Genomic DNA, 12,846 nt, shown 5'->3' on the forward strand with positions numbered 1-12,846 from the left:
TCAGATGAAACCAAAATCGAACTTTTTGGCAACAATGCAAAACGTTATGTTTGGCGTAAAGGCAACACAGCTCATCACCCTGAACACACCATCCCCACTGTCAAACATGGTGGTGGCAGCATCATGGTTTGGGCCTGCTTTTCTTCAGCAGGGACAGGGAAGATGGTTAAAATTGATGGGAAGATGGATGGAGCCAAATACAGGACCATTCTGGAAAAAAACCTGATGGAGTCTGCAAAAGACCTGAGACTGGGACGGAGATTTGTCTTCCAACAAGACAATGATCCAAAACATAAAGCAAAATCTACACTAGAATGGTTCACAAATAAACATATCCAGGTGTTAGAATGGCCAAGTCAAAGTCCAGACCTGAATCCAATCGAGAATCTGTGGAAAGAACTGAAAACTGCTGTTCACAAACGCTCTCCATCCAACCTCACTGAGCTCGAGCTGTTTTGCAAGGAGGAATGGGCAAAAATTTCAGTCTCTCGATGTGCAAAACTGATAGAGACGTACCCCAAGCGACTTACAGCTGTAATCGCAGCAAAAGGTGGCGCTACAAAGTATTAACTTAAGGGGGCTGAATAATTTTGCACGCACAATTTTTCAGTTTTTTATTTGTTAAGAAAGTTTGAAATATCCAACAAATTTCGTTCCACTTCATGATTGTGTCCCACTTGTTGGTTCTTCACAAAAAATTACAGTTTTATATCTTTATGTTTGAAGCCTGCAATGTGGCAAAAGGTCGAAAAGTTCAAGGGGGCCGAATACTTTCGCAAGGCACTGTAAATCATCATTAACGAGTTCCTATCTGCCCCCCAAGAACACCCAGATAAGCACCTCATGATATTTATTACCTTCTCACACTTACTTATCATTTTCCCTATGTGCTCTGTATGTCAGTTTTTCATCCAACCAAACTCCTAAAAACTTAAAAACCTTAGCTCTTTCTAGAGGCTATACATTGATAGCCCCTGGGTACCCATTTTCTTTTTCCTTCCAAAAATCACATATTTTGTCTTTTGATATAGACAATCTAAATCCCCACTTATCAGCCCAACCCTGCATCTTATCCAAGGCACTCTGCATCTGCCTCATCAAATACCCTATGTTATGGCCTCTCTTCTTTTTTGTTTGACAGTTCACATTATAGTTTAAATGTGGCCCATATCAGACTCCAGTGTTTAATGTGCAATGTGTTTATCACCAACCAAAGCGAACACCACAGGAACAGATGTTCTTAAAATTTGGCTGGAAATTTTCATTATGATTTGTGTACATGTGTGTTAAGTGCTCCTGATTTGCCTGTTTGGGTCTATGTCATAATGTTCAAAATTGTGGAAATGTGAAGGTGTGTAACGCATGTGCATATTGTGATGATGATGATGTAGTTCACAAGATGTGTTTGGCGTTGACATTTCTTCGAGCCAGACCGATACCAACAAGTTTATTTAATCAACCATACAATGTTCCACTCAAGTCGTTATGCATCTTGGAAACAATTCTTAAAAAAAAATAAAAATATAAATCTAAGGTATCTGTATCATTATTGTTTGTTTACGTAAAAACAAAAAGTGCTATTGGCTGTATGTTACGATTATCAGTCAGTATTGCTTATCGTTTAGTATTGTTTAGGCTATAAGCTCATGACAGTAATGCATGTACTGTTTGTATTCTTCTAATTGCACAAATGTTTCTAAGCGTGGTGCTGTATAAGTACCATGTTCTTGTTTATGTCTGTGAACTCATCACGTGTGTGTGCTGTGTTTCTGCAGGTACGACTACAAGGAGATGCTCCACAACTCCACCTTCTGTTTGGTGCCCCGTGGCAGACGACTGGGCTCCTTTCGCTTCCTCGAGGCTCTGCAGGTCAACAAGCAACACACGAACACACACTCCGTTATGAGAGAAAGCACTGCATAGGCCGTAAATTTATACCCCCCAGCAATATTAGTGGGGAGAAAAAGAATCCCCTTCCCACGCTCAACATTGCACTTAGCTGTTGTTTTACTGGTGCTACCTCTAGCATTAAAGGATCACTAAATCATTTCCACCTTAATTTTCCAACTAATAGTGTAATTAGTATAAACAAACAAGACCTTCAAGAAGAGAAGATTAGCAGCTACTTCCTGCCTCTAAACTGTATTTTTACCATTGTAACTTTGGATTTATTTATTTATTTATTTTGCAGATGAACTGTTAAATTGCCTGACCGATCATCCAAGGGCTGCTGGATAAATAGTAATCTGTTACAATATTCTTTATTTTGGTATTTTTTGTCAGATGAACAACTATCATCACCTAATATGTATTTAATTATTTCCCCCATTACTAAATATTTAACCACCTAAACAAACATCCCCTCAAATAATAACATATAGAAAATGAAATAGTTACTGTTCTTGAACCCTTTAGATACAGCCATGATCCTGGTCTCTTCTGAAAGGCACCTCTTTGGAGTTTAGTATTAGGGAGTAAATCTGCATAATGTCATGGTGAAATCAATTAATTTCAGTGGATAGCCAATAACAAACTACTCACAGTGCTGACCTTTAAGGGGAGTCCATATTGAGGGAGATATTGTATTTTACTAGCTGTGCTGCACTATTCCATTTTTATTGTACCCTTCATAGTTTGGTATATAAACTGCTCCACAAATGAGTAATACAGACAGTTGACACAGGAGACAATGGTACAAATGCTTCTTTTTCTAAACTGTGTGAACTTACTGTCTTTCATACTAGCTTGGAGAGCCTTATTTTTCCCTCTTTCCATCTTCACCTACAAAATGACTAAATTCATACTTACTAAATTAAATCATGTAGAATTTCAAGAACAAAATGTAAGGGCAAAGGAAACACAGTTTCCTAATAGAGGGAAAATAGAAAGAAACCAGCTATTGTCTGTAACTCACACTAACATGTTCCAATCTGGCTATCATGCTAGCAATTAGCAGATAGCCACAGTTGTAGAATCGAATATTTTAAAAGACGTGTGGATGATTTTTGCAGTGAAACTCTCTGGTGTGAACAAGCAATTAGTTCAAAGTTCTAATGAACTAAATATACAGCCACAAATTGTGTACAATTGTGAGTTTTCTTTTGAGTGGTGTGTTTTGTATGCACTCTAATTATAAAAGAATCGTGAGGTTTTGTGCTTTCAAAAAATGCACAGTTTGTCAAGGTTAAGTGTAGATTTAGGGGTTAAAATTAATATAATGTTCTTTTAACACCTCACACACATATCTCACACCTCACTATTTGGCCACAGTAACCTGTGAGGTAAATTACACCCATCTAGAGTCATTTTCTAATACAGGATCTGCATTTTACTCCACTTTACTCAGACCTCTTGAAATCTACACACTTCACATCTCTTTTTTTTTTTGTTTAATTCATGTTCACCCATTTCTATAACTGCCCTACACTCTTCCGCATTACTACTGCACTGTCCTTTACCTCTCCTTACCGCACACTGAAGTCCACAGAGTGCACCCACATAAGTGCGCTTATCTCACTATCAGCTGCCACACACACATACGCCGCACTTCACTCAGGAGGAAAATATGCCCGCTCCACTCCTCTCCTCTCCTTTCTCCATTTGTCTGACTCACTCCATCCATCGACTCACACCGTCTAGAGGAAGACAGAGGGAGAGTATTTACAGGCTTTGGTCTTTGCATGAGAAAGCAATTTCTAATAGAGGTCAACCCTGTGTGTGTGTATGTGTGTTTGTGTATGCCTGGGGTTGTTCGTATGTCTGTGTATAGCTGTATGCATTGGACTGTGTGTGGTTATGTGTGAGAGTGTGTTTTTGTGGAGGAGACAGCAGCAGAGCCCAAGGGCCAGCTCTGGTTTAGCTGACACCTTTATGACCTGGGAGTGACAGGGCCGTCATTACATCAAACTCCCACCACAAACACACACACACACACACAAACACACACACCAGCTGTTCCCTCTACCACTCCTCTCATCCCTCCATCCCTCTGCCACTCCTTTGCCAAAGGTCACTTTCAGCTTCACTACCTCCCCTCTTTTCATCTTTCTTTTACATCTATTTATCAACTTTCTTCTGCCTTTTGATCTTTTTAATACCCCTTTCTCCTCTCTGTATCAAACCTCCTGCTCGCCTCCTTTGAGTAATTTAACTTTCCGGCACCTGAAGTTACAGTTTTCATATTGATGTGTTAACAGGTGCAGCTGGAAAAACCAAAGCTAAACAAATGGCCATCCCCTGAGTGTGCTCACTTAAGATGGAGTCAAAACTATCCAAGTAGACTGAATGTGGTTGTTTTCTTTGATTTCTCAGGCTCATAAATGATTGAAACTGTTTTCAGAAATCAAATAAACACAAACAGAATCAGAAACAGAACTATTAAGCGTGTAATTAAGAAATTCTTTTTGTGCATGTTTGAGTTCATGTGGTTTGCAAGTTATAGCAGAGTGAATAAATGTTTTCTCTGGTTTATATAAATCCAGATTGCCTGTTTGTATATCTGCAGCTAAGTTTCAACTTTTAGCTGTTTTGTTAAATGTAAGACTCTTTTTGATCTGCTTTCCAATAAATGGTTGCTAATTCTTTTCATATCCACATCAGTCATCATTGTACTGAATTCCTCAGTACCTTTGACTATATGCTGCTAGCCTGCTTATTTAGATTATAATGTTCAAGCTTATTTCTGTTTAACTGATTGCTGCGCGTTAAGGTCATGTTTGACATGTTAATTTGTACTGTTTTATTAGGCTAAATGTGCACTAAGTCTGCATTTTAAAAAAACTAAAGATGCACTAATTCTGTTTTTATATGAACAATGTGCCAAATGTGTGTCATTTGAATGTATAATGTGAAAGGGCTCGAAGTGAAGTGAACCCACAGAGAATTATCAACAGGCCCTGCAATTCCCCTCAGCTCTACTAAGCGTTTTAGCATCTCTAAGCTGTTTTTGTTTGGGTTTTAAGGCCTGCAACTTTAATGTTTTGGTTCACTCCCACTGTTCTCATTAATAACTTTCAGGGTAAAAGCCACTGTGCCCTACATGACCAGCACCAAACGATAAAGTTAGCGACTAGCTTGTGAACATAGTGGAGCATTTAGCAGCTAAAGAGCCTGATATTTCCCTCAAGAAATAGTGGCCAAAAAGCAAAGCTAAAAGAAGAATATGAATGAATATTGGTCTTGGTGGCCAGAAACATGACTCCAGAAAAAAGCTAATGTTGCTCTGTTTTGGCTGGATGCATAATGTTTACTAACACATTCCCAATATCAACTTAATAAGGTCATAAAATGTCAATGTTTCTTGTATAATTGTGACTAATAATTGTAATTAAGCTGTAGGACAATTTTGAGGCAGCTGCTTTTCCCTCTCAGGTGTTAAAATTCAGCCCTTTAATGAGATTCCTGCTCTGAAACAGCATCTAGTCTGTAGCTGATAAAGTTGGCATCTATAAAGACCGCCATAAATTGTCTTTGTTCTGCACGCGTGCATTGTTGTGACTTGGCTGCTAAAAGCCTCAGTAGTGATTTTATGTATGATACGTCCACATTACACCAAAGAAGCTTGCACATCAAAGAAAATCCAATTTTGCCAATTGGGGGATTTAGCCATGAACACAAAGGGTCAGAGACAAACACAGACAGTCAATCATAATACATTCCAGCCATGGTACGTTTTATATAAGAAGAGCCGCATATTGTAGCTTTAAGAATCAGGATCAATATGTAGCAAAGCAGTCTTGATTTAGTTGTAGCTGTGACTGTGTTTGTAAAGGATCATGTCCAAGTAACCCTGACTCTGTGTGTTCATGTGTGTCTCAGGCTGCATGTGTGCCGGTAATGCTGAGTAACGGCTGGGAGCTGCCTTTCTCCGAGATCATTGACTGGAACACAGCCGCAGTCATTGGCGACGAGAGGCTCCTGCTGCAGGTAACGGCCCAAAGACAGCACTCGCACAAAACCACATGCTCTGTATATCACCTGAAACTGTACCAGACAGAGAAACGGCATCAGTCCCACACTTCAAAGAAAACCTTTTTCTGACTGTCGATTTCTCGAGCTCATGTTATCCAAGATCATGTTTTTGATTTGTTTTCTAGTGGAGTGGTTGTCAGCTAAACAAAATTCAAGCAGCACACCGAGTCCTTGACTGCTTGAAAATGTCACTCAAAGCCTCACATTGTTATATGAGAGGGCAAATAAATAGAATGAGCAAATGGATTTGGCTGGAATTGCTTGAACTTCATGGGGGGAAAAAGTAATTATATGCCCATTAAATCTTAATTTGAATGAAGTGTGTAATAATATTGTTTGACATTGAGTTTTATAACGTCGTAGCTCCATCTGAGCTCACTCTGTGCAGCACCAGTGTGCCTGAGCCATCCTGCATCTATCTGTGGATTTATGTTTTAGAGCAGTATGATGGGCCGGGAATGTATGTATATTCACAAAATGTACGATACCTGTACAGTACATTAGAATTAATTACTTTCTATTTAGACCAAGAAAAATATTTAGATAATTCTGCACATAAAGTATTTACTTCTTCAATGAAAAATGTTCTCAGCAGGAAATGGACATACATACATTCCCTTTTTATTATGACAAATAAACTTCGCAACAGCATTAAACTACACAGATATTCAAATAAAAGTAAAAAAGCATTCCCCAAATGACTGCTGCAGCATTTTAGCCTTTCTTCCCTAATACAATTTGATGATAACTTTTTGTTAAATTTGTTTTGTTGTGTGCTTAATTTCCTTGAATGTAATAAAAAATTTTGTCACATGTTAATGCTCCATTTTTCCTCTAGGATTCTACCTTTTCAAAATAGCATCCTTTGCCCCTTTATACTTAAGAGTTTGGTAGACTTTGCAAACAAGACTGCTACCTGAGCTGTAGACTTTGAAATGAGTAGACGAATACCATGCCCCTTAAACATAAGGATACAGCCAGTTAGCTTAGCACAAAGACTGTAAACAAGGGGAAACAACTAGCCTGGCACTGTCCAAAGGTAACAAAATCTGCCTATTAGTATCTCCAAAGCTTACTAATTACCATGTAATATCTTGTTTGTTTAGTATGTACAAAAAAACAAGTGTAAAAACGAAAATACAGTGATTTTAAAATGTTTAATTGTTTTTACACTTGTGTCTTCAGTATTTTTGCTAAGCTAACTGCTGCAGGCGGAGCTTCAAATTTGCCATACAGACATGAAAGTGGTATTGAGCCTGTCATCTAACTGCTGGAAAGAAAGCCAATAAGCATATTTCCTGCAAACTGTTCCTCAAGTCACAAAAATGAGAACTTGATACTTGAATATGGATTGAATGTTGTGAGACTGGACTTACATGACCTGAGACGTGAAAAGCAGGTTAATTTCTTGACCTCAGAAACAGCAGCTTGACAAAAACATTCTCAACACAAGGTACTATATACTTGTCATTTCCAAAGTTTTAAACTATATCTTGTGGCCCTCCTCAACAGATGGAGTCTTGGAGATAGTTTAGTTGTAACCACGTGACTCAAGTGTGGAATTTTGGTAACATGGTAACAGGTATAGGTCACAAATGGGAGTGAGATCACAACCAGGAAACTCCACTGATGAAGGTCACAGTTCAGTTGGACCTTATGATATTTGTTTGTCGTTTGACCTGCTAAAATCCTGTAAAAAATGAATAGATAAATAAATAAGACAGCAACAGGCAGGCCTTAAATGGAAACACACCTTTAAGATGAAAGTGTTATGCCAGCCATGTAAACTACAGCTCTTCAGTAACACTGCTGTAAGCAAAATGTTCAAAAGCCATGTCATTTTAATAGACGGCATTCAAAGACCTGAAAGACTTGCAACTGACTTGCAGTTTATTTATAAAAACTTGTGACTCCACTTGAACTATCCCTCAAGGACTTAGGACTTGTCTCGAGAATTGCTTTGAGGACACTTGTTACTTGGTAATGGCCTAAATTACATAAAAATAATATTTAATGTGCTTTTGATGGGAATTTCCTGAGTGTATCTCTGGGACCAAGTTGAGTCTCCCTGTCCCAGATCAGTACTGACTGACTATTTGGCTATTTGTCGTTTGCAGATTCCGACCACCGTGCGCTCCATCCACCAGGATAAGATCTTGTCCCTCAGACAGCAAACTCAGTTTCTCTGGGAGGCGTACTTCTCCTCTGTGGAAAAGATAGTGCTGACCACACTGGAGGTGAGGATTCAAGACACACATAAACACAACCTCCCGCCTCCTTTTTGGCCTTTCTGCCTTCCTCTCTTCCTCGCTCCTTCATGACGTATATTTTTCAGGGTGTTTTCATAAAGTTTCTCAGGTCTTTAAAGCTGCAGTAGGTAACTTTTATAAAAAAAACATTTTGGTACAAAAAGCTAAAAAAACATTTGAAATATGGCTAAAGTATCGATGAAACAAAGCTCTTCCAAATAGCCACACTCAAAAGCAAGGCATAAAGCCAACAGTGCATATTCAGACAGATTAAAGGTGTTACACTCATTCGTACACACAAGAAGAGGCAGAAGTTGTTGTTGTTGAGAGAAGTTGAAACCCCGCATACTTTCTCAGCTCCACTCTCCTGGCCAATCACTGTAAAAGTGGGCAGGCTTATTAGATTGTAGGTTTCAAATGGTCACACAAACCACCAATTTTGATGTCAGAAGGGTGTGGAGGCAGAGCACCATAAACTTCCATCCCAGTTTTCATGCATGTAAATTTGAATAGGAACTCAGACCATTGCTGAGCTGGAGGCAGGTTCGTTAGGGTAGTGAGTCCGACCGAAGGAGGAGCAGGAGGCAAACATGAGCAAACCAATGCCAAAGCCTGCCTGCAAGCTTGACAGGGTCACGCATGAGGATTAGGATGGAAGCAGTATATTTAGCCAGTTTTAGGCAAAAGTATTAGTGTTTTGAGAAGTTTGCTTTGATACTTTGTCCCCACCATGAAAACTAGTCACTGTTGGAATCCATCCAGTCCATGCCAAACACAGCTGCTGTTCTTAGACAAACCTACAAACTACAAAAAAAGTTTTTTATTTTCAAAAGATACGTTTAGGCGGAGTATCATTTTAAGTTCCCAAAAGAATTCTCTGACCTCTTCTTGTCATGCGCATCTACTTTTGTTAACAACAATTCAGTTTAGAAATTATTGTCACTGGAGAAACAATTTATCCATCCAATCCCCATCCCTCATTATTCAGTTTAAACAAGTTGTTTATAGATGCAGGGATAACACCTGGGCTTACTGCTGGCTTCATGCTAGGGTTACAAATGTTTTCTTCTTCCTGCCTCTTTTCTCACCCAAGTATCCCATCACGCATTTCATTTTCTCTCTTACTGCGTCGCTAAAGCCCCCAATGCTACAATCTGACTTAAAGTATAATCTCCAAGATCTTACGTCTGAGTTTGACTTTTATACACATGCACGCGCTCACACACACACACAAGCGCCTGCACACTCTGAAAACACACAGCACATGTCATGTGGGGTGGCTTCAGTATATAAAATCTGATTTTAGCTAGCTCTACATCTCTGGCCTGTTGGTTATCTGGCCCTGTCTTACTGTGTGCCACCACACACACACACACACACACACACACACACACACACACATCTCCATATGTCAAGGTGTGTCAGCCCAGATACACATAGCACCACCCAGGCATAACCTCGCTGACATGTTGTCACTCCGCACTAAAGAGCAAGGTGACACGGCGAAAGCCTGTGATTCGGTGTGTGCATGCGGTTCGTCAGTGTACTTTGTGTGTGGGTTCGCGTTGAATACAGCAGGGCTAAACGCTTAATCCTGACTGACTGTCCTGTAAAAAGAGTGAGGGGAGGGGAGGGCAGTGGGAGAAAGGGTGAAGAGGAGAAGGGGTGACATATGTAAATGGCGTTGCCGTGGCAGCCCCCGAGATAACGAGCGACATGGTTTATTCATCCTGTCGAGCCTGCACCCTTCCTCCTCCTCCTCCTCCTCCTCCTTGCTGCAGATCTGTGATGATACAAGCATGCACTCAAAACACGCACACACTCCGATATCTTGACAAGTTGAATCTCCTCACGCAAATTCTCAAACACGCTTGCTTTTTATTGACTTCCCACTTCCACTCCAAACTCTGTGTGTGTGTGTGGAGACGGCGAGCGAGCAGGAAAACACAAGTTCAACCTATCATGCCGCGTTTCCTGTCAGGAAGCAGACACGTTTCGACCAATCACAAGGTCAATATAGCCGGGCGCGTGCTGCTGGTACACCTATTAAACTCACCTATTAAAGGCGAGTACACAGTGTGCTCCCAGAGAAGCAGGATTTATCTATCATGCTCTAATTGGTTGATTGTGGCTGTTCTGGGGTGAGATTGAGTCGTCCATCATGTCCCGACTGAGGACTGCCGACGGGGGAGGAGCTCCAGCCATGCGAGCAAAATTGCCCCCTCCATAAGGTATAAGGGCTTGGGGGTTTTAAGGTGGCAGGCAGTGTTTTTATAGAGAAGTTAACGGATTCTGAGTTAATCTGTTCGGCTGAGGCAAATGGTTATCGACTGCCCTCAGGGACAAGGCTGGGGAAAGTAAAAAAATCTCACAGTGCTGTTTTGTTTTTTTTCCCCTTTCTTCCCCGCCTCCCTATGATGAATTTTTATGTTGCTTTGTCAATATTATTACAGTAAGCCCCCTCCAGCTATGCCATTAACTTTTTTTTTTAAAACAATTCGAACAGTTGCTCAGTTCAGCTGCTCAGCCCACCTGACTGCCTTTGCCTCTTTCTATATGTCTGTCCTTTGAGTTACCAAGCCAGCAGCCGTCACACTCCGATTCAATAGCGGCCATAAAACACGGCCGCTAACCTATGTCTGTTTTACTGAAGCAATTTAGCATGGCTCAAGGGTACAGCAGCAATATCTCTTTCCTCCTGCCTGCGTGTTCAGAGGCCCAGCGGCGAGCTGCGGCTGAGGAAAACAGTGCTCATTCTCACACCTGACCGTTTGACTGACTGCTCTATTTGGGCACAGAAAGGGTTGGCACAGGCCTGACAGACTGGTGCTTAGATACAGCTGATGACTTTGTCTGTCCCGATGGCCTCTGTCTGTGTGACTGACCGGCGCAAATGCCTTTGACTTGCTGATCTGTTAGCAAAAAAGGCCTCAGTTTGGTTTGTCTGCGCAGCAAATATATTACACAATAACATAGATTTCTTTCAGCTCAGCTTTGTGCCACAGCGATTCACTCTTGACACAATCAATAGCTGGGATTGAGGTGATACAAAGCAAAACATTTCAAAAGCTCAGCCAGCTTCTAACTTTTATCTAACGCCTACAGAGTCACTTTTATAACAGTTTTTTTTCTCAGCTGCTCTAATTCACTCACTGGGTTTTGAATAATACTCTGAATATCATTCTGAATTCAAATGGGGATATTGGAAGTTGGAACATTAGCAGTGTTGATATTCATTCACATTTATGACTATCTGCTTCTTGGCAGCGTTTTTTTGTGTGTGAAAACTCATTTCGCTGGGTGAAATGTTTTATAGGTGTGATTACAAGGCTCATTGATCAAATCCTTAATATTTCATCCACCATAATCTGAAAGGCAAACGTTTGTTCCTTTATCAAAACACAAAAATTTCAATTTCATTTTTTTATGAGTCGCCTGTGATCTGAGTGAAATGTTATTTAACGAGATTTTTTGTCTTGTTTGAATTGCAAAAGGAAGCCTTACAAATGTCAGAGACCCTGCTGTAATTAAAATGACACAAGTTTAATACTGGCAACAGTCAGTTAATGGCTTTGTGGCTGTCAAAGCAACACAGTTTGTCAGCAGCTGTAACTTTTTCTTGTTAGATTAGAAGTGATTAGCAATTATTCTAGATGTCTTGTGCATCATCTTACTTGCATTTCTTTGTGATTCAGCATTTATGCAGCATTTGGTACTTTGGGAACCTTTCTTTCAATAAAGCTTCTAAACTAAAAGAAATTTATTTGAAATGAAGCTCTGTGGATTTGAATAGTGATTGTCCACACAAGAAGAGTGTGTAATGGGAAGGGTCTAACTGAAAGACATTATTGGTAAGTATTATGGAAAGTATAGGTTTCAATTCTTTCAGGAGTTGACCCATATTAGAGACTAAAGCCACATTCATACTTTCTGCGTGTCCATGAAGGGCCGCTTTGGTCTGTGTTACCTCCATGTCGTCATCAAAATTCTGATGCACCAATGTACTGTACGCCCCATCTCTGGTCTTATTCTTGCAAAGCAGTTGCACATTATATTATATACCACATCAATCTGGCCACACGTGTATTTCACAAACCATGTCACCACCCAGCCTTAAAAGTCATTGCTTTCAAGGCTCTACTGCTGTTGTTGATCATTCTTTGTTATTTTCCTCCAACTTTAGAGATATTATAATATATATATATATATTAATGTAGCGTTATTTGCTGCACTGACAGTTTGTTTGTTAGCGAAGTCTAGTTTATTTATGCTGTCTAAAATCAAAAATTTGTCTCAAGATTTTACAATCTGTAGTACATACGACACACCCCTTAGCTCCTTGGTTCAGAAAAGGTCAAACTCCTCACAAAAATGAAAGAGAGCTCTTTGAGGACAGACATACAAGAATAGGGGCTGTATGTACAGACTAGACAGAGGTAGCAGTAGTAGAATTACAACAACAAAGAAACAAAGTTACAGTTTTACCAGCCAGAAGGTATACTTTCATATGTCCTATAATTTGTTGTCCATTTTATCATCATAATAATTTAGCAAACATAATTATTCACAGTCAACAAGTTAACATCCTTTTTTTTTTTAAGGAAAAACTGGTTAACATGCAACATGT

General features: G+C 39.9%; 1 protein-coding gene across 1 annotated transcript in view; it reads left to right on the plus strand.

Annotated features, from left to right (window-relative positions):
- ext1b (exostosin glycosyltransferase 1b) overlaps positions 1-12,846 on the plus strand; it is a 119,089-nt gene that overhangs the window by 79,342 nt on the left and 26,901 nt on the right. The window contains exons 2-4 of the mRNA XM_038725223.1: positions 1,776-1,869; positions 5,818-5,925; positions 8,088-8,207. Coding sequence (XP_038581151.1) covers positions 1,776-1,869; positions 5,818-5,925; positions 8,088-8,207 — 322 coding nt within the window. The remainder of the gene's footprint in view (positions 1-1,775; positions 1,870-5,817; positions 5,926-8,087; positions 8,208-12,846) is intronic.

This window comes from Micropterus salmoides, unplaced genomic scaffold (assembly GCF_014851395.1).
Source record: "Micropterus salmoides isolate LMB-PRFRI ecotype aquatic unplaced genomic scaffold, ASM1485139v1 Ms_hic_scaffold_17, whole genome shotgun sequence".
In the NCBI taxonomy this organism is placed as follows: Eukaryota; Metazoa; Chordata; class Actinopteri; order Centrarchiformes; family Centrarchidae; genus Micropterus; species Micropterus salmoides.